Source organism: Falco rusticolus, chromosome 13 (genome assembly GCF_015220075.1).
Source record: "Falco rusticolus isolate bFalRus1 chromosome 13, bFalRus1.pri, whole genome shotgun sequence".
NCBI lineage: Eukaryota > Metazoa > Chordata > Aves > Falconiformes > Falconidae > Falco > Falco rusticolus.
The window spans coordinates 19450822-19471557 of NC_051199.1; the positions used below are offsets into that span (position 1 = coordinate 19450822).

The 20736-nt window shown below is 45.4% G+C and overlaps 1 protein-coding gene across 2 annotated transcripts; it reads right to left on the reverse strand.

The window, feature by feature from the left end:
• Positions 1–487: 487 nt before the first annotated feature.
• On the reverse strand, positions 488–20721 carry EIF4E2 (eukaryotic translation initiation factor 4E family member 2). Of its 2 annotated transcripts, XM_037406187.1 has the most exons (8): positions 20613–20721; positions 19685–19799; positions 18288–18422; positions 15745–15849; positions 12619–12771; positions 12394–12530; positions 3522–3600; positions 488–977 (listed from the first exon to the last, which is right to left on the reverse strand). In XM_037406187.1, exons 1-7 carry the CDS (start codon positions 20630–20632, stop codon positions 3555–3557), a joined length of 711 nt encoding a protein of 236 aa, XP_037262084.1. In that variant the 5' UTR covers positions 20633–20721; the 3' UTR covers positions 488–977; positions 3522–3554. The 2 variants fall into 2 exon arrangements, with proteins under 2 accessions (XP_037262084.1, XP_037262086.1); XM_037406189.1 differs by lacking the exon at positions 3522–3600.
• Between the last annotated feature and the right edge of the window lie 15 nt (positions 20722–20736).

The window sequence follows — 20736 nt, forward strand, 5'->3', positions numbered from 1 at the left end:
TGCAAACCTCAGTGCACCCCAGAAGCACGCACGGCCCTGCATTCAGCGTTTCCTTGGACCCAACACAGAGCAGCACCACTGCCTCTCCACTGAGACAGCTAGAGTCAAGGCAACAAAGTGCCACCAAACATCTCTCTGTCGTAGTTTAAGGGAAGTTTGCAACCCTCTTCCCAAGAAACAGGGCTGGGTGCAAGGCACTGCTAACCAGGGAGTATGAAGAAGGGGCAAAGACAAAACAAGCATCTCATTTTTTAAGCAATGTTACATTTCTAACTCCTCTGCCCATGTAACTCCACAACTACAGCAAAGTTTGGCCGCTGCTGGCACTTGGGGTGCTTTGCTGCTTCGTGTAGGTGGGCAGCTCAAGGAATGTATTTTATGGAGCCAGCAGAAGTAGGCCTGGAGCCTTACCACAGCCTAGAGAAATATCATCCCACTGATTTTCAGACAGAGCCAAAAAAAAAAAAAAGAAAAAAGAGAGAGAGACTGAAAGAAACAAAGAGACCCAATAATTTATTGGCAGAGCTGAAAGGGGGCATTTGAAAATCATAGGGCTGACTCTCCACTGGGAAGCTCCTCCCAGCTGCAGAGAGATTTGTAATACTGGTATCCCTCAGCAAAAGGCTCTGATGTTGAGGCAGAATCCCAGAGATCCTGCATGCCATGTAGAGAAAGAGAGGAAAGTGCTGCAAGATGCGGCCCCAAGGGCACACCGCTAATTGAAAGGTTGGCCTCCCGCCCCACTGCTAAAAAAAAGTTTGTGTATGACAAAATCAGCCTGTATTGTCACCGCTGCTGGAGGACTTCAGATGGATCCTTCCTCCAAGGAAGAGTGCGACAGATTGGCCCATGAGTCCCTTCAGAGGTCAGAGGGCACTGGTGGAGACCTCTCAGTGCTTTCAACACGGAGAGAGGAGCTTAGTGCCAACTCTTGTTCTCACAATGTGATTTTTGTGTTTCGAAAGCTTGAATTATCCCTGGAAAACAGAGGAAAGAAAGAGGTTAAAGGTGTTGCATTCCCTCAGATGACAGCAACGCCCCCATTCTACCCACCATGGCTACCAGTGTTACTATCCCAGTATGTCACTGAAAACCAATGCTCATTAAACCTCCTAAGCAGATCTGCTTTCTAACTAGAGACTGTTCACATGAATCAACCCACTGCTCCACAACACTTGGAACAAGGGAGATCCTGGTTCATCCTCATTCACTGAGAAGAAAAAAAGTGTCATCATCTGTGAGCAAAGCGTATGATAGACCCTGGAAACCTCCCTGATAGATTCTGGTGTTTAAACAACTTGCAAGATCTCTTCCTCCCCAAGCATCTCTCCTCAGGAATTCTGCTTGGAGCACAACTATACCGTCAGTCCAACCTCCTCCTGCCTCTGTCCCTCGTATTTAGGCTCCTTCTGTCCTGCTGTCAACAAGCGTAGCTTTCTGGTCTCTCCTACCTTACAAGAATATCTAATTTGAAGTTTCCCTCAAGTTTAAACAGAAAAGTTTCTTCAGCAGCTTTTACTCACATCAGTACAGCCACATGAGTTGCACAGGCTACTGACAAAGAAAGGACTGCTGGTCCACAAGCTTCATTTGTATAGCCTTGCAGCACATGGCAGCAATTGAAGACGGGGCAGGTTGCAGAAACCTGTGTTAATGCTTACTGCTAGCCTGTGAGGTAGCAGCAACAGGCAAAGCATATTTACACATTAACTGAAAGGCGGTGTAGGTTTTTTAAACTCAAATGGAAATAAATGAGATTACAATTATTTTGAAAGCATAGGCTGGCAGCTCTTCTGATAACAGGGTCAGGGCAGTAAGTTGCCCAAACCAAACACCTAGGGATGCCTCAGCACCCATCACACCAATTGGCAGAGCTGTGCTGAAAAGCAAAAGCTTCAGAAGGAAGGTGCTCTGCAGGACTGTAAAATCCTGCTTAAACCCTTAAGCTGGCATTGTGTGCTGCTAAGAGCTGTAACATCACAGCAAAGTGCATGCTGGAACACCTCCAGGAGGTGGGCTGGAGAGCTGGAGTGGCAGAAGGAAGTAAAAACCCTTAAACAAGTTACTCTGCAGAAAAAACCATGCCGGAGGCCATCTGCAGAAAACTGGGGTTCACCTTTGCACTTGCAAAGTAGGCTGTGCTGCTGTTTGGGAACATGATTCAGGATTAACTGGATTCCAGTTAATTTGCAACAATGGTTTACCAATCTATCCCATACTGTACTTTTCACCCATGACATCTACCTCAGGAGGACAGCACGCTTCAGTTCGCTCTTTCTCAGACAGGTTTCTACGTTCCCCCTCCTTTCACCCTTACTGGGGTGCCCTCATCACTACTCTCCCTGCCTAGCATAGGTAAACCAATACAGTTGAGAGCTAAGTCAGCTCTGTTGCTGTTTTCCTAATACACTTGGCACATTTACTGCCTTCTGAGACTGGTATTTCATGAACTGAGCTGGTTTCCTCTTCTGGAAGGTCATTTGAATATCATCTAACAATAACACCACTACTAGATGCCTGCGTAACATTTTGTAACCATTGATCCTCACAAAAAGCCAAATCTGTGAGGAAAGATAGATATTATTTTCACCCGTGACTTCAGAGCAAGCTATGAGGAACACTGCTTCCCCAAAGCTATCGAGGGAAGTTTTGGGATTCCCAGTGGCCCCTTGGAGCTCAGCTGTGTTGGGAGCAACAACATGCCACCATGGGGTGGGAACTGGGCAATGTTATGTTTCCTTCCAGCGGGTTTCTCTGCTCCGGCACTCGGGAGTGCAGCAATCCCACTTGGCTACAACAAAACACAACTCTTATCGCCAGGCCTCCTGCTAGCCCTTTTTAAGAAAAGGGCCTGCCATCAGGAAAGCAGGCACTGGAGGGGAAAAACAATCTGAGCCATGAGGCTCAAAACAGCCCTGGGCTCACCTTGGCTCTTTTCTCTGCACATCGCTGATTGCCACTACCAGAAGTAGCAGGTGGTTTCATCTCATCAGCCACAGCATTAATTTTTCTAAATACAGTAGCTACTGTGTGTCCTTCCTGAACAAGCTTTTGACAGAATATCTACTCTGCTTCAGCCCACCATCAAGAGCAAAGGCACGTATGCCAAGCTCCAGACGCCTCTCTCTGTGTCCACCACATGGATGTGCTTAGCATTCATTACCACTCCGTATCTGCTTACAGTGAACCCTAGGCAACAGCCCAAGCTGAAGACATATCTCTCAGCCTCCTGGGACCAGATCTGGGAACAAGTGCCTTGCACAGAAGGAGGACACATTAGCAAAACAGCACACAGCATCACAACAGAAAATGCTGCATGAATGGAGACCGTGGTGAATGTTGGCATCTGGTTAAAAAAAAAAAATTAAAAAAATATCATTATGACCTTTGGGAAAGAGCCAACAGTAGAACGGGCCCACCACTAGGCCTACAAGGCAAGAGAACATGCCAGTCCACTGGAAGAGGTTTGGAAGCTGAGAGGTATGCCATGAAGTCACATAAGAAGAAAGATGAGGCCCTACCCTGGGTGTGACAGAGGGAGGGGGAGCGCTCGATCAGCGGCCACTGCTGTTCACCAGGCCATGAAACTCCTCCCAGGCCCTGGCAAGCCAGAGGGAAAAAAAAAATGAAACAAAAAAAACAAAAAAACAGCACTTCAGATCAAAGGCTTCTTAACTTTTAATGCAAGCAGAAACATTCAATGGCGTTTGAAAGGCACTTGTCTTCAGAGAGCAAGGCAATATTCTCTGATAGCCCTAGTGGATAGAAGCATCCTTAAAACCCAGCCAAACATCTGACAGCGCAAGGCAGCTTTAACGTTCTGCACAGACATGAAGCGTTCCCACTGGCTGCTGGTGATATAGTCACATTAATACCCTGAGACAGGTATGACCTTCCCAATCGCAAATGGAATATCCATTTCCTATTGCTAATAAAATAGCTGATGTTACATCTTTCTGGAGGATTATCATGTTCCTTGGCTGGTTGAACTCAGCCAGTTACTGGCCTCATGCTTCACCACATACCTGCATATGTAGTAATCTTGCCAAAAGAGGCTTCTTTTAATGCCACATGGCTTAGTTATTACAAAATTCTTCGATCAGGTGGCAGAATCCAATTGTTATTAGAAAGTCTCATTTCCTATTGTAAACCTGCACTGTTAACGACGACCCAGTAAAAACATTACAGCTATCTGAAACAAAAATGTTTTCAGATAAGTTAGAGGGACAGGCCTAACGCTGTATTCCCTGGTGGAGAATGTTACTGACGGATGAAGCTAGCAGACTGAAAAATTGCTGTCTGTTTTACGAAGGCAGCATACTGAAAGCCCTCTCAGGGAAAAGATGCCAAGGTTAATGTGAGCATGACTATTATCTTCTGGGATCAGAGACATCAAAGAACCTCATAGTTCTCCATGCCCAGCAAAACAGTGCTGGTGCCTACAGCACATGCCAAGCCGTTTACTGAACCCAGGGAGCCCCATGGAGTTGGAGGGACCTTAAAGGGAACCCAGGTCAGTCAGAAACCCAGACTGCCCTGCAGATTTCATTGCTGGTACTAATCCAGAAATGGAAAACCTGTATTAGTCAGCACCTGTGCCAAAACCAGACCACCAGCTTAGCTCTTACCTGAGCTTCACAGAGTCAAGCTCCCAATCAGCATTTGCAAAAGCAGCTCAGGTGTCATATGCTCTTTCCCAGAAAAGTCATAGCCCAAACAAACACAGTCTACTGGCAGAGTGCCTGTCACGTGCACTCTGCAAGACTGTACACCACATACAGGCATAAGCAAGAAGTCTGTCACTGTGGTGTACAGCTTGGAATGTGACACTGCCTTCCCAGACCACAGGACAGCAAATCCCTGTTTTGAAAGCGTTGAAGGTGAAATCCTAAAGATCACAGACTTCAGTACCAGCAGTACAAGCCTGGTGAGTAAAAAATCACTTCAGTTCTTCCCAGTTCAAAGCTTCTTTGACAAAACTTCCAAGAAACAACTAAACCTCCATAGCCCCCCAGGGCACAGGCTCCTGTGACTGCCAAGGTGATCAGCTGGTTTAAGAGAGTTCCTTACCTATGGTGGCTAGGTTTTCTCCTCAGTCTCCCTCCACCCATGGTAGCTCAAAAGCCTCCTGATCTTGACTAGGATAGGCAAGCGAGTAACAGTCGCCCATGGCAGCTCCAAAACTACATGGTATCTCTAGCCAACCCTCAGACATGAGCCCTTAAAGCCAAAGGAAATATGAGGGGAAAGACAGCAAAGAGTGCTGTAGATGCAACAGGACAGCACACAGGACACAGCTGTTGCACACCAGGTCAGATCTGCAATTCAGCTTGAGGTACAGCAGTGTCCTTGTTTCAGCTGGGATAGAGTTAATTTTCTTCTTAGTAGCTGGTATGCTGCTGTGCTACGGATTTAGTACGACAATAATGTTGATAACACACTGATGTTTTAGTTGTTGCTAAGTAATGCTTACTCTAAATCAAGGACTTTTCAGTTTCCCATGCTCTGCCAGTGAGCAGGTGCACAAGACGCCAGGAGGGAGCACAGCCAGGGCAGCTGACCCAAACTAGCCAAATGGATACTTCATACCACAGAACACCATGCTCAGTATATAAACTGGGGGGAGTTGGCCAGGAGCAACCAACTGCTGCCTGGGGACTGGCTGGGACCAGTCAGCAGGTGGTGAGCAACTGTATTGCACATAACTTCCCCCCTCACCCTCCCCCCCCCTTGGATTTTATTCCTCTCTCTCCCTCTCCTCTCCATTGTAAATATTATTGTTGTTCTCACTGTTACTAATTTTCACTTTATTTCAATTATTAAACTGTTCTTATCTCAACCCATGGGTTTTATGTTTTTCCAGTTCTCCTCCGGATCCCACCAGGGCTGGGGGGGCAAGGATGAGTGAGCAGCTGCTGTCTGGGGTTAAACCACAACAAGCAGTATGCTGCTTGGAGGAGAGAAACCCACAAATGGCTCTTTCTGAGCAAGGCAGCAGCTCAGAAGCCCCTAATGGGTACTCCCCCACTGCCAAGTCTCCCCAAACACAGCCCCTTTCAAGGCCACAAGAAATCTTCCAGAGAAAGGAAAACTGCCCATGTCACCCAGTCAGCACATGGTACCAGACACCATGGGAACAACTGCCTCCCTCCAGAAGTTAGGGGGAAGAGAAACTGGCTCTGAAGCCCTCTTAGCTACTGAATACAGGTTGGAAAGCTTCGCCTGTATCTCCAGCCTTGTCAAGAAGTCCCTGCCTTCATGGTCTTCCCTCCAACCTGCCATGTCTTGAATTTCTACCCCATTTCCATCACCCATAACCACATCTCTCTTTCCTCTCCAACTCGTAACTTCTGTCCTCTACAGAAAGGACATCAGGGAAGATTATTTGTCAACATAATCAATAATTTATTACCCCTTTCAAACCAAGGAGTTCCCTGTTCCAACGTCCCAATAACATCATGCACATAGTCCTTCAGCTGCCAAGTCCTTCTCACAGACACAGAGAAAAAGCTCTTCCAGCCAAGAATTTTTAAGCCAAGACCCTCATACATATTATAGTACTAATTACTCCAACTATCTGCTGACTTGACTGAAAAAAAATCCACCAGGATGTGTCTGCCCTAATGTACCTAAACTATGCTAGCAGAGCAAACTGCTCTCCATTTCGTACTGAACAAGGCTGCCAGTTAATTTCATCTGGCAGGATCTTTACGACCTGTGACGTGCCAAAGGCACAGTGCCAGAGAGTCTAAGAGGTTATTTTTATGTATGGACATTTTTAGTACCTTATTGCTATACTGTCTGCACAGCGGTCAGATACTCAGTGAATTGATCCCCAACACTTAGGTTATTCCCATTGAACAGATGGGAAATGGAAACATTAGCAGGCTAAATAAAGCCAGCCAGAGCTGCTCTTCCACACTCATTCCTGACCCACAACTGTTGAAAACTTCCCACCTTCTCCCACATTGCCCAGGGTCAGGATCCAAGTAGCGTTCCCTTTATCCCCATCAGGTAAGTTGGGGGAAAAACAATGCAAAAAGGAGCCACTATTGGAGATTAGCAAAAAGAGGAAGAGCAGCCACAGCTGCTTCAAGGGACTTTCCAAGTCACTGTTGTGCAAGCAGCACTAGCTGTTTTCTCCAATCACACTCTGTCTTTAAATCCTAGCAGTTCCCCTTCAGTATTTTTGTGTAGGCCCACCTCCTTACCACCTCCCTCCCCACCTAAAAAAGGAAACAGGGAGCCACAGTGCATGCTACCCTCACAACAGTCACCAAGGTCTTTCCCTTCCACCAGTCTGTATGCGACCTCCCAGCACATTGCCCACTCACTACACCCTGCAGATAATGGTGTCCAGAGCAGCACAGCCTCTTCCTGGGTGTTCCTTACGTTCTGTCAGAGTGATTTGGATTTGTTCAAATCCAGTCAAGAACTTTGTGACAGCCCTGAAAACTAATAGCTTTAAAAAAAATCTAGGATATTCTGCTACCGTGAAATAATTCTTTCACATATCTGGCAGTATCTGTAGCAAAGGCAAACAGGGAAGCCATCATGACTTTGAAATGAACACATCTGAACTCCTTGAAAAGAAACATGAAATAAATAGGTTACAGTCACTTTTTTGGCAAGAGACAGGCCACCAAGATAAGGAAGCCTTTTACAAAGTCACAGACACTTCCAAATAAAGCACACTACAGTGACAGAGGACAAATCAATGAATCCATCATTTCAAAGCCCAGGTCTGCAGAAGTGCTCTTAAGACTTACAGCACCTGGAAATATTACTGGAATTGAAGAATGGAGTGATAAATGAATAAAGCCAGTACTGCAGACTCAGGAGAAAAGGACAGCGATCAGATCTGGAACCTTACTGCTCTCCTCTAGCTTTTACTCCTGCTCTCAGACTTGAAGGAATGACGGTAAAACATTGCAGCTCTCTAGAGCTGGCAAGACCCAAGGCAACCTGCCTTCCACTGACAGGCATCAGGCAGTGTGATGGGTCCCATGTACAAACCCTCTAACTTTAGACAAGGTTAACCCTGCCCACACCATTTAAAATACAGCCAAAGATGACACAACTAGGACAGCAGCACTGAGGAGTCTTTCTAAAGTCTTGGAAATTAGCAATCAAATGGAAACCAGTGCCATAAAAACCAACAGTTATAGAATTAGCTGAACTTTAATGTACGAATGGAGACTTCTCACAAGCACCCCACCACCAGCCTAACGTCTCACAATCACTGATCTTCTTGCCCAACACCTGACACTTTTATAGGAGCTTCTCTTCCTCATTCCTCACTTTTTCTGTCATTGCCCACTTTTTTGTCCTGAGAACCTTACCCCTGCAGTCTCCTTACAGTGCATACCCTTATTCCCTCCACAGGATATCTGCTCGTTTCCTAGCTAAAATATAGTCTGAGGCCATTTCCTCCAGCTGCCTGCAGTGAAATGAACCCAGTTCTAGCCCTATTAAGATCAACTATTCTTCTCATTTACTCGAGCCATCCCATTAGTTATCAGTGGTGACTTTGAAAGGAAAGGATAGTTTTATACCCTGCTCAGCTCTCACTGCAGCAGGCACTTACAAATAACTGAAGCTTTGTTTTCAGAAAAAGCAGCCTTGCTTTAGAGCTGACAGGACAATCCATAAAGTCACACAGCAACCAAAATATTTCCAGACTAGCCTGCTCAGCGGCAGCCTACTGTATGGCCACAGGTCTGGTCTATCCTGGTGTATGAGACAGTATTTCTGAATTTGTCCAGGATTCCTGGATGGCACTGCAGGTGAGAGGTCTCAACACAGGAGACTGTGACTAACCACACAAGTTATCACCGCAGGAAAAGAAAGGCTGGTAACACCAGGCAGGGGAAAGGTGCATGCAAGACAGCCAAGCACTTCACGCTGCAATGCTCAAAAAAAAAAAAAAAAAAAAAAAAAAAATCAAACTTCACAGAGATCACTTCCACTCCACCCCTCTTCCACTCCTCTTCCAACTGCAGTTCACTTGCTACAGGTACCAAATATTTTCAGTGGCTTCACTGAAACATGACCAGACCGTGGCCAGCAATATTTTGCTTTCAGAAAAAGCACAGTGTACCTCCTAAGGCTAAGAGGTTAGGGTTGGGTTTTTTTTTTCCCCCCATCTTCTTAATTCCAAACCACAGGGACCACCACTGTCCATAACCCACTGTCACTGTTGGACCATGTCACCTCCAAGGTTAACAACGCTGACGAATAGAACCTATTAAGTGGTTCACTACTTCCAAGTGCACCTCTCTCAGTCCACCTCCGAGGGAACAAAGAGAAGCGATTTCTCTCCAGCTACTGAAACAAGGTAGCCCACAAAACGTCACATATGTTCTTTTCAGGTGCTCAGCACTGTAACACCTAAGGTACTATAAATCCCCTGGAATTAAGCAGAGTCCAAGAGACTGTTTTAGCTCTTCTAGCAAGATTGGAAATTAATACAGCCTAGGCTGACCCTTCCACTCGCTGGGATTTAGGCAGCTTGTCAATATCACAAGCAAGAAAAAGGACAAACACAGGAAAATTGCAATGAAAGATCTGCTTATTGAGCTAAATGCACAAGCCCCACCACTGAGAGCAGAAAGGACAGAATGCAGAATAGCTCCTTGGAATAGCTGTGAAGCAACAGATACTTTTCAAATGCAGCTTGGCAGCACCACCGCTTTCTGAAACAAAGGGGGCTGCAGCCTCACTGACAAGTCATGAAAAATGGTGTCTAAAAATGATTTAATATGAAATGCATCATCACAAAAGGAATATATAAAACCTGAAACACAGGGCTCAGGTTTCACAGTGAGGGGCATGCTAGCAATTTCTACAGAAGTGTTCATTTACAGTGTGTCAAAAGCTAATCCAGGTCAATTCACTACCTAGAAGTCAAGGTTTTGAGAAACGCCTGTTCTTTTCTTGCTAAGCGTGCTCCCTTCCCTGAAGCACAATCAATGCCAATCAAACCCTGCACATGAGCAGAGCTCTAGTGGAGAGATGCAGCCCATACAAATGAAAAATGCCACGAGCCCCCCTTAGAAAGGCAGCCCTGACAAAGCCTACAGCACGGCTCTTCCATTAGGGCCTTTCATAAAACACAGCCAGAGTGTGAATATAGAGTGCTGGCTAGAAAGCCCTCCCGAGTCATAAATCACATGGTACATGCGCAGCATAAGTGGAGTTTATTCATGACGGACAGTATTTCAACAGGGCTTGATAGATGGGTGAGGAAAAGCAGCCAGGCTTTATGGAGGATAGAACGAGTTACACAAGAGATTCTTCATTAGTGAGAGAACCTTAATGATCTGAAGCATAGCCAAGCGGAGTGAGACTGAAAGCTGGGGCTGTCCTGCTCTTCTCTGTCAACAAAGCAGGCACCATCACTTCTCTGCAGCTGCTGCTGCTTGCTGTCTGCTGGTACCAGGCAAGAAAGGCACAAGAAGTCTGTCTATGCATCACTGCACAGAAACTTCGCTGACAAGCACTTCTGCTCTGAATTTACACCAGTGCCCTTAGAAGGAGATGCTGGACAGCACTGCAATCAGACTGCTGCAGCTCAAGCGAGGCAATGGAAAAAACAAGGGCTCTGACAATCCCCTACATAGCAGAAGGTTAATTGCATAGATCTACTTCACTTAGGACACCATCAAATGAACTCCTGATTATCCCCCCTACTCACAGAAGAGTAAGTGGGAGAGAAACTAGTCTGCCTCTTTGGAAGAGCTGCTCCCAGCTGTAACCGGAGCTACTAAACTTGATTCCTCAAACACCTGTTATTCTTAGACAAGCTCATTTTGCACCATACGTCAGCAGCACAAAATGAAACTCTGATGCTATGCAGGAAGAGAGGGCAGCAAGCATGGCATGTTACACTTGTTGTAGGTAAATAAGACCACAATATTGGATGCACCATCACTCAAGGACTGACATCTGTCAAAGCAAGAACAGTTACAAACACTGCTATAGCAGTATTCTCTATGCTAGGAAGTGCTGGTGGCAATAGCTTATACGGGAAAGGCCACAATTTCCATTCTAAACTTGCTACATGAACACCACCACAGCTTAGGACAGTTGGCTCAGCACACAGCTTTCCCGATAGAGACTGAGAGAAGCCAAACACCTCCCACCACAAAGCCGCAACACCACAGCCTGCAGTGTGCTGCTGCTGAAGAGGAGTAAGATACCCCGTCGTGTGTCCACAAGCACTTTGCTCTCTCATCGTATGGACAGAGAGTCGATAGTGCCCTCTCCTGGCAAAAAGTGCCTGAGAACTGTTACTGGTAAAAACATGAAAAAAAATCATCCGGAGGGGCTACATGGAACACCAGGAGATGCTCACAGGCAGTTTAAATGAGATCTTTGTATTATTGCTAGTGACCCACACTCAAAATTTGTCACAACTGGAAGCTAACCGTCTGCTAAAACCCAGGATTGATCTCACCAAACTGTCTGACAGCACACTGATGACAGGGTGATTACATTGCAAGGACAAGCTAGCATACCAAAAGGAAGTCATGAAAGGTACCTGTACCCTGATTACGGGTTAGATGAGAAAGCTCACTGCTCTATCATGGTCTTATCAATGTATTTCACTTCTTTTTCCAAGCAGACCTTTTCAAGTATTAATTTAACCAATATGACCTAATCACTGTATTGGTTTATAAAATATGCTTAAGAAAAAAAACCTTACGTTATTTACCTCGAACTAATATCTATATATGCAATTTTTTGTCACTTTGTGGGAAATAAAAGTCACGCTGAATGGCCTAGTATGGTAAGCTATAATATGTTTATCTAAAAATACAGCTGTCCTCTCTGTGTACCATGATCTTCTAGTCTTGTTAAAGAGCCTCTGTCACCAGGGCCTGGAAGACTTAATATACGACGTTTATTATGATTAGAAATCATTTGTACAGCACTGTAAATTCACACAGCACTTTCCTAAGAACATTTATAAGTCTAATGGCACTATAAATTCCCGTTAGCTTCCGCACTTTATTCCCCAGTATCTCTATTTATTCAAATGATTTCATTCCCCCCCCTGCAATCTTGTCTTTGAATACATCAAGCCACAGTCCCACACGGGGCTGCCCATCTCCAGGTGACAGGCTGGGTGTATTGCTAAAAAAACCCTGGACTATACACGTCAAAAAATAAGGTTTTACTATTAGAACCAAACGTCCCTAACAGCAGCATGATAATGACAGATACTTGGCTTTCAAAGCGCACTGGCAACAAATGCTGCTGTTTGTATTACTGCTCGCAGTGAACAGCCCTAATGCACACGAGTACTTCTTTCAATTCTTGTGATCTGTATTAAATTGCTCAAGCATGCATGCAACCAGCAGCAGGCCCTCCCCCTGCCACCACACGTACTTGATGCTATCGGTGTGTGTTTTATATTCCATGATGGTGTTGGGAGGTAGGTTCAGCACCCTTCGTAACGTATCACGTATCCGGGCTGTCGTGGCCTGGTCGCTAGCTGTCTTGTTCCATATCGAGATAATATCCTCCTACAGAATAGCATGTGAGGGGTAAGCAGATGGTACTTTTTGTAGCCCTGCCAAATGGAAGTACATGCCAGTTTTCAGAAGCACTTACCTGGAATCGGACAGAGACGACTGCCCCACAGATTTCTTCTCCCACCATAAACTGTTCTCCCAACATTGCCAGAATGAGATTCTCCCAGCATCGTGATGCTAAGCCCTTTCGCAGACGGATAATCCATTTACCACCATTTTTGTTGGCATCATCCTAGGAAGAGGGGCAAGAAATCAATTTGTTTTCTTCTAGCTATTTTTCTGCTTCCCACAAGACAGCAGAGCCACACACCAGAGCAGATATTGATTGGGTGGGGCAAGGGACAGAATGGAGGTATTTTCATGCAAAAGCATTTTGCTTGTCCCCCACACAAGCAGACGTATACCACTTACTTTGAATACAAAGTACCTGAAACAATGACTCTCAGTGTTCCAGACCAAGCTCTATGTGTGTGCTGAAGACTTGAGCTCTAGTGTTTTGATACCACTAGCAAAGACGAACACCAGCCTACCAATCTGCACACAGAACCAGAGGCAAGGATCCTAAAACTACTCCTAAACCCCAGACCAATTCCCCCTTTGTCTAATCCCCTGTTTATGTAGCTCCACTTGTAAAACAGGAAAAATCCCTCACTGCAGAACATGGGAGGCAGGGAAAGAGTTTGCAAAGTGATGTTTAAAAGCAAGCAAAACGTTGACAAACACTTTCCTTCCATGTTTCCAGGAATGGGCTCACAAGCTGTGTTAACACAGAAAGGACCAGTCCGTTCTCTGGGAACCACTGACATTATCATATATCATACAGTTGAATGTTTGTTCCAGATTACAGTGACCCACGGAAATAACCAAAAATGAGGGGAGAGAGAGTAAAGAAAAAATTTATGCTTAGCACCCAGTCCATCACCTCAATATTGTGATTCCGTGTGTTGCACCTGAAAGAGCTGAAAACTGCTACAGACTCCCCTGCTTCACAGAACGCACACTATGTCAAACAGCAGCTCCTCCTCTGTGCAGAATGCTGTGGCATTCCCTCGTACAACACTGTAGCTGGGAAATCTTACAAGGTGAGAGGGGAACAAATTCCATCCAAAGCCGAAGACAGAGAGGTAGGAACAAGTCAAAGAGGTGGCAGTTAGGAAGGGAAAGGGAAGACAGGTCTAGGACAGAAACAGAAGAACAAAGGATAACTCAAGAGGGAGCTGCACAACACAGGACATCTCTGGTCAAATCACCAGCAATCCCCTCTGCCAAGCTGGGACACACTTCAAAGATGCTAGGCAAGGCAGCCCTACTCTTCTTAATGAAATGAGATTAACTTTATTTTAGCCTTAATGCTTCTCCAGGGCTCAGATAAAACTAAACATTTGTGTGCTTTTAGAGACAGCAAGTGCTAACAAAGCAATCCTGAGCAATCAAGGAAATGTCAAGGAAGTGCCAGCATAACAGCAGCATTCACCAGACTCCCAGTTTTCAGGTATGTACTAAAGCCTGTACTGAAAGGGGAAGGCGTCAGCTCTGGATAAACCTCAAAGCATGACAGCAGCCACACGCATGGCAAAGAATCCAAAATCAACACAAGTTCTAGGAATGTGGCATACTCCCACAAGATGTGAACCACTTTCTGATTAAACATCCTTGTTTTCCAAATTATGAACATCACACTCTTAAGAATTAAGCCATCTAGGCTTCAGCCTTTAAGCAGGGAGTTGGGTTTAACTCCTCAAACTTTCCACAATGACTAATGGGGGTCAGAAGAGAAAACAGTATTGCTCAAAATATTTCAGAGGTGGTTTAAGCAGGTTCAAGGCTAGAAAGAGAACAGTGATTGGAAAGCAGATGCTGTATTGTGTGTTTTACGATTACTGTTAGTTTTCTTTCAGGTTAAACAAGCTTTGGTTCAGTCAAGCATTTGATTTCCCTTTACCAGAATAATAATGATCTGCAGGCCAGTAAATCATCAGGGAACATTAGGCTTAGTGCTTTTGACTTTACCTAGAAAAGGCACAGATGGATCCAGAAAAAGATCAGAGCTACATACACACATATATGTGCCTACAAGAATCACAGCAAGTAAGCATTAGTTTGGAAGAAAAAGGAGCATGAACAAAGCCCTACAGAGCAAGCAGCAAAGGAAAAGTCAACAGCAAGATCTCCGGTCCTCTTCTGTAAATACAAGAAGGGAATGGGGCCAGAAATAAAAAATACCAAAGAATCTCTCCATCTTAAAATGGCTACAGGGAAGCGTTTTATAGAAATTCTGGTATCACTAACTTGTGGACTCTCTGGTCAACACGTTACGAGAGCAGCTAGCTCAGTAGGAGTCCAGAGAGGGTTAAACGTTTTATATAAATTGTATTTGCAGTAACTGGCTGTAAAACACCTTGCTTAAAGTAATTGCCAACTAGGGTCACATATAAATTTCTCAGGACCAAGCAGCATAATTAGGTACTTCAGAACAACACATAAAATCCTTGTATTGCGAATGGTATTGGTCATTGCTGGAAGCAGGCCAGGAACTGGAGGAATGATTTGCTAGGCAAAGATTTCCCCCCCCCCTTTTTTAACAGATTTTGACAGGAATGAACAGAAACAAACTGCCTGCCCTGGAACAAAAAAAAAAAAAGCAAATAAAGGGCTAAGTCATCTTTCCATCTCCAGCTCTACATACAGCTGTAGGCTTTTAACCATATGCACCTCTTCTTCCTCTGAAAAAAGGAGGGTTGGTTTCTTAAAAAGCTTTGCTGAATTCCAAGAACAGAGGATCAGCCCTTCTACAGGAAAGTCCCACACTGCTGTCACTGGGCAAAGCTGTAATAAGTGGCAAGTGTCTATATTAGGAGGCACAGCACTTAGTTGGGGTCCCCTCTTCACTAGACTCCAGGCAACACTGCCCAGGGATCCTCTGGGCCCACAGGCAAAGGCAGTTCTGCAGCCTTTGGGGGAGTGCAGCTGGCAACTCCCTGTGTCTTCCCTCTCCTCTGCCAGCAGGTTACAGGACTGCTAGGTTACATGGGACAGAGTTCTGACGACAAGTTTACAGGGAACCTGGGAGAAAGGACTGCACCCAAGAGAAACCTGGAATGCCATTGACTGTAGAAGGTGTAGAAGGAAGAGTCCCTTCACTGTAGAAGGTTCCCTCCAGAATACTCTGGGAAGTACCAAGACAGAAATGAGAGCTCCAACTCACCTCCCACATGGGTTTGATTCCCTCTTTGAAAAGGTGGAAGTCACTATGGCCTGTCAGGTCCCCGGGACGTACCATGTGACTGTAAAACCGCCAGAACTGCTCCACCTGCAATGACACGGACCACACAATGAGGCTGCTGAAACTGTTCACAGCCAAGATTCCTACAGAAACAGGGTTCCCTTTTTACACCAGCTGGCTAGACCCACCTTCTTCTCTTTTGTTCTACTTTCTTGTCACAAGGGTGTTGGTTAGGATACCCAGAAGGCAGCAGTAGGATCAGAGCTTGAGTGCCTGTTTCTGACTGGCTCCATTACCAGATGACCACTTGAAATATTCAAGGTGCCTCCAAAGTCACTTGGTGCTTGTCTGAAGAAATCTGTGCTACAATAACTGCTGCTCTAAAGAACAGTTTCAAACATATCTTGTAAATCCTACTGTGCAAACTTCCAAACACTGGATATGTGTCAAGTGCATCAGCTACAGCCAAGCCTCTCTACACATTAGCCCTGTGTTAACCACTGCTCTCTGCAATAGTGGAGACTGCAGGAGCCTCCAAATAAGACATTTTTTTGTATTTAATTTTACTGTATCCAGGTTTTAAGCCAAAAGATGCATTCTGGTGCTGGTTTAAGATCTTAAGGCACCATTCAGAGCTTTTATTTAAATACCTCTTACTTCCTTTTACAATCTGCCATGGTACATTTGGACCACTTCACTTTGACCAGTTTTCATTCTGGCATCCCTGCGTCTACTTCAGACAATCTGGCTGGAAGGCAAAGGAATTATCTTTTGTAATTCTTAAAAATAGCATATTTATCCTTTAAGATTCTCTGGATAAGAAAGGATATTAGAGAGGCTGAATCTTTAAAACAAAACAAGGCACTGGAAGAGATCATACTAATTTCCATATTTTAAGAGAAGTCTACTCAGTAAGACAGTAGCTATTAAGCAGACCAGCAATGAACATGGAAGGGTCAGACACCATCCCAACTACCTCATCAGAGACCTCAATGATTTGGTCAGCACTTGGAATTCTGTCCCAATCTCTGATCTTTGCCATCCAAGCAGGAATTTGCTTTTATAGCCAATAAAACTATGAACCAAGACTGAGGTGAGGTCAGAAGCAATCTATTTTTGTCAGACACATCCAAATGCAGTGTGGAAATTACATTCTTACACTGAGTGAATATGCCCTCTAATGGTTAGCATTTAAAAGCTTTTATACTGAAAAGCAACAAATAAATCTGAACCCAGATTTAGCCTCAGACAATTCTTTCTGAAGCATGTTTTCCCTCCTCAAACAGTACTTGGAACCAAACACATTATCAGATCTGCTGGCCAGTCTCTCTCCACCCTGACTGATCTCCAGCACTTCCAGCCTACGATAGCACCCACAAATTCTTTGCAGCAAACAGAATGTGTGAAGTTCTTCCTCCAAGGAGCTAAAAATCAATGTTAAGTCTACCCTGATTTCACAGACTGAGAAGTTATTGCCAGATCATCAAGCAGTAACCACGTTTTTCATTCAATGAACTAAAAGTACTTGCTCTCACAGGGGAATAGGAGCAATAACTACCCATAACGATAGGCTTAGAGCTATTCTTTCCACTCTTATCCTGCATGGATGCAATTAACACAACCCAGCTGCTTGGACAGGTATAGTTTTGCAGCTTTCCTGAAGGGGTATTTTTCTTGCATTGCAGAAGACAGATTTACTGGTTGGCAAAATTTAACATTTGCAAAGGACTCTGGATAATATGGACAAATACTAGATTTTAAAAAAAAGAATAAAACCAGAAAGCTGCCAACAGAATTCCTAGCCTTGAGAATGGTATTATATGTAGTGCCTCTACAATGGAGACGTGTTTTGCTTATGTATCTTGGGATCTTAATGACTGTTTTACACTGCCAGTACCATGCAACAACCCAACACCGCCTTTCCAGGATACACTCAATTTATTGCAGGTATAAACAACCACAAAGAGTGGAAGGGGAAAAGGAGAGCAGTTTGCCTTTTAATGAACTTTACTGCAACACCAAACTGCACCTCAGTCATCACTTCCAGACAGACAACCAGACACCAGCTGCTTACACAGCACACCAGATGCTTGTTCCAAGCACAGTCTTTGTGGTGGAAATATGGACGGGGGGAAGTGGGGGTATGGACGGACTGCACAGTCTTTGCTTCACATCTACATTGTATCCAGAAAAGCTGTTCCTTTCTGCTTTTGCTTACCTGTCAAATTCTGCTCCAGTTAGATTTAAGCTATGTAGGAGTTCTTTTCATTTTCTACTATTATTCCAGCTACCACCACTGCTGCAGGTGCAGATGTCTAGCACAGGGCAGAGGGGAACTGCTTAAGACATGTCACCTGCTGTAGGTAATCCAAGAACTCATATGTAAGTCATGGCAAATCACTCACTCTGTTCCTTGACAACAAGAGCACAGCCTGCATGTGCATACACAGAGCACACAGGAAGTAAGCCAGCCACGATGATCGTGCCATGCTCAAGTGACACAACAACAACAGAGATATACTCACGGAGGCAAAGGTGCCAATCTGTTTAATGTTCTGTTCATAACTCTGCGAGCTGGTAGGCCTCCCGGGTGTTCGTCTGGAGTACCAGAAGGTGTAATTATACTGCAAGGGGTGCTCAGCTGGCCCTGGGACAACAGCCTGCAGAACACAAAAGCTTGCTTACCCCTTATGCACTCCTCTAAAAGGGGAATGGGAAAAATTACATTCACAGTATCAGAAGTCTACATGTTCCTGACCTCACAGACTATAAACCAAACAACTGTTCCTCATTTTTACTGAAAAATACTATCTCTGTTAATTGTCTGGAGTGGATGATTAGGCTAACAGCAGCTCACTATTTCAAAGAGTATTAGAAATTTTCAGTACAGGGATGGCTAAGGAAATAACTTAAGCTCAGGACAGCATCATAAAAAAAGCAACCCTCATAACTATTAAAGATAGTTTTATTCAATTTTCTCAAGGGAAAAAGGACAAACTAAAGAGTGATACGAGAGTTTTAACTTTTTCAAATCAGGAAAAAAAAAAGACACTCTCTTTCTCTGGGAATAACAAAACCCATTTGTACTTTTCCCATATACTTAAACCATGATTCAAAAGCAATTATAACTTTTTGGTGACACTAACTCCCTTAAGCAACCAACACCCTAACACTCTGGGAGGATTAGTCTTAGAACTCGTTATGTCAGCTTTGGTGGAACCCATTGCTAGCAGTGGGCAGTGATCATTTTTCAATTTCCAAAACACCTATTTCTAATTAAAAAGACTTCTAATGAGCATAAAAGAGCCTAACACTCATTACCCAAGAGTCAAAATCGAAAGAAGAAAAACCAAATCACAAAGCCCTTATCTTGTATGAGTCACCAGGGCTTAAATCTCTACTCTCCTCTTGTCTATGATAAGTTTATAAGGATTCCATTACTTTAGACAGAAAAGTTTTCCTAAGCATAAGATTAACAACAACAACAACAAAAAGATGGATAATGTACCTTCTTAACTAGGCTACACTACACATAACCCATCTTAAAGAGTTATTTCAACAGTGGCACAAACACAGCCTGGTAAACCAACCACAAGCCACTACTCTCCCACTAACCCGTCCTCCCCCCAAATTTTTTTTGGGGGGAAAATAAAGCTTTATTTCTCATTTCTACTCAAAAGCCTAGCAAAGTACTAGCTGTGTTTGTGAAGGAAGCATTCACCCTTCAGATTGTATGCCTCCAAAAGCGACATCAAATCACCCAAACGCAAATGTAGCCCCTCTGTCTTCATTACAACAGTAACAGAGCACTAAGCGACCACAGCCCATCAAGACTTATTTTCATTATTCCTGAACTCAGGATTGATTTTCTAGCACTCCTACATCATACTTTAGTGATGGAACATAGATGCCAGCACCATACCTTCCTCTTGGTAGTACTCTGTGGTTTCTCTCGATCATTCTTTTCCTTCTCACTGTCTTTCTGTGTGTTATTCTCCTCATTCTGGTCATGGTCTCCACTATCATCATCTTTCAATCTGATAAAGAAAAAGAATAATGAAAGTGAGTCTTACATCACACAGCTGAGAAGGTCTGTACCAAGCCCCAGCATCTCTGCTTCTAAGCTCCCCCATGGTACAAGAGCCACCAGTATTTGGAAATCTATACTTGACAACCCACACAGTAAAAACTACTACTGCTCTGCACGCCCAGAGCCCATCACAGGCATCTTAGGCACATGTTCTTAAGCAAAGTGAGCAACAAAATGCCTTTACAGAACAAACTCAAGCAGCATCGTGCTAGATACTGATCTGCCACAGGAAACTCCAGGTGCCTGTGAGGGTCCCTAACCAGCCAGGAGGCGAACATGAAGACCTGTCACCGTAACTTTGCTGACTCTCTCCCACCCTGCACCCCATGCCCCTCAGCACAGCAGAGGCTGCCCCTCAGGCGAGCAGACACCACACCAGCACCCGGCACCCCACAGGTCTCCCCGCCCGCCCCATTCCCGGCCAAGGGCCGGAAAAGACGAGCGAGCAGCGGGGCCCGAGGGCGGCCCGCCCCACGGCGGTGCCCGGGGAGGGATCCCTCGCCGGGAGCTGGGCCTCTTGCCGCCGGGCACTGCCTCCAGCCCTCGGCCCCGCAGCCCCTCAGGGCCGGGCAGCAGCACCCGAGCGGGGCCGGGCCGGGCACCGGCGGGAGGAAGGGGGCTGTGCGCGGCCCCGTGACTCATCGCGTCTCGCCCGAACAGCACCGGGGCAGCAGCGGAGGGGAGCGGCCGGCGGGCAGCTGGGCCGCGCTGCTCCCCGCAGCGGTGCAGGGGGCCGGGGAGGGCCGCGCCGCCGACTCACGCGTCGAATTTGTTGTTCATCGTCGCTCGCTGCCGCCACCTCCGTCCACCTCAGCGACTTCCGCCCCGCCGAGTCCGCTCCCCAAAGCCTTCCGCCGCTTCCGGCAGCGCCGCCGCGCCTCCCC

Excerpts from the sequence above, each read along its gene's own strand:
- EIF4E2 (XM_037406187.1), bottom strand. The coding sequence starts at position 20,632 with ATGAACAACAAATTCGACGC. Across the intron at positions 19,800-20,612 it reads ATGAACAACAAATTCGACGC|ATTGAAAGATGATGATAGTG; the intron begins GTGAGTCGGCGG and ends TTTCTTTATCAG. Across the intron at positions 15,850-18,287 it reads AGATTGGCACCTTTGCCTCC|GTGGAGCAGTTCTGGCGGTT; the intron begins GTGAGTATATCT and ends GTGTCATTGCAG.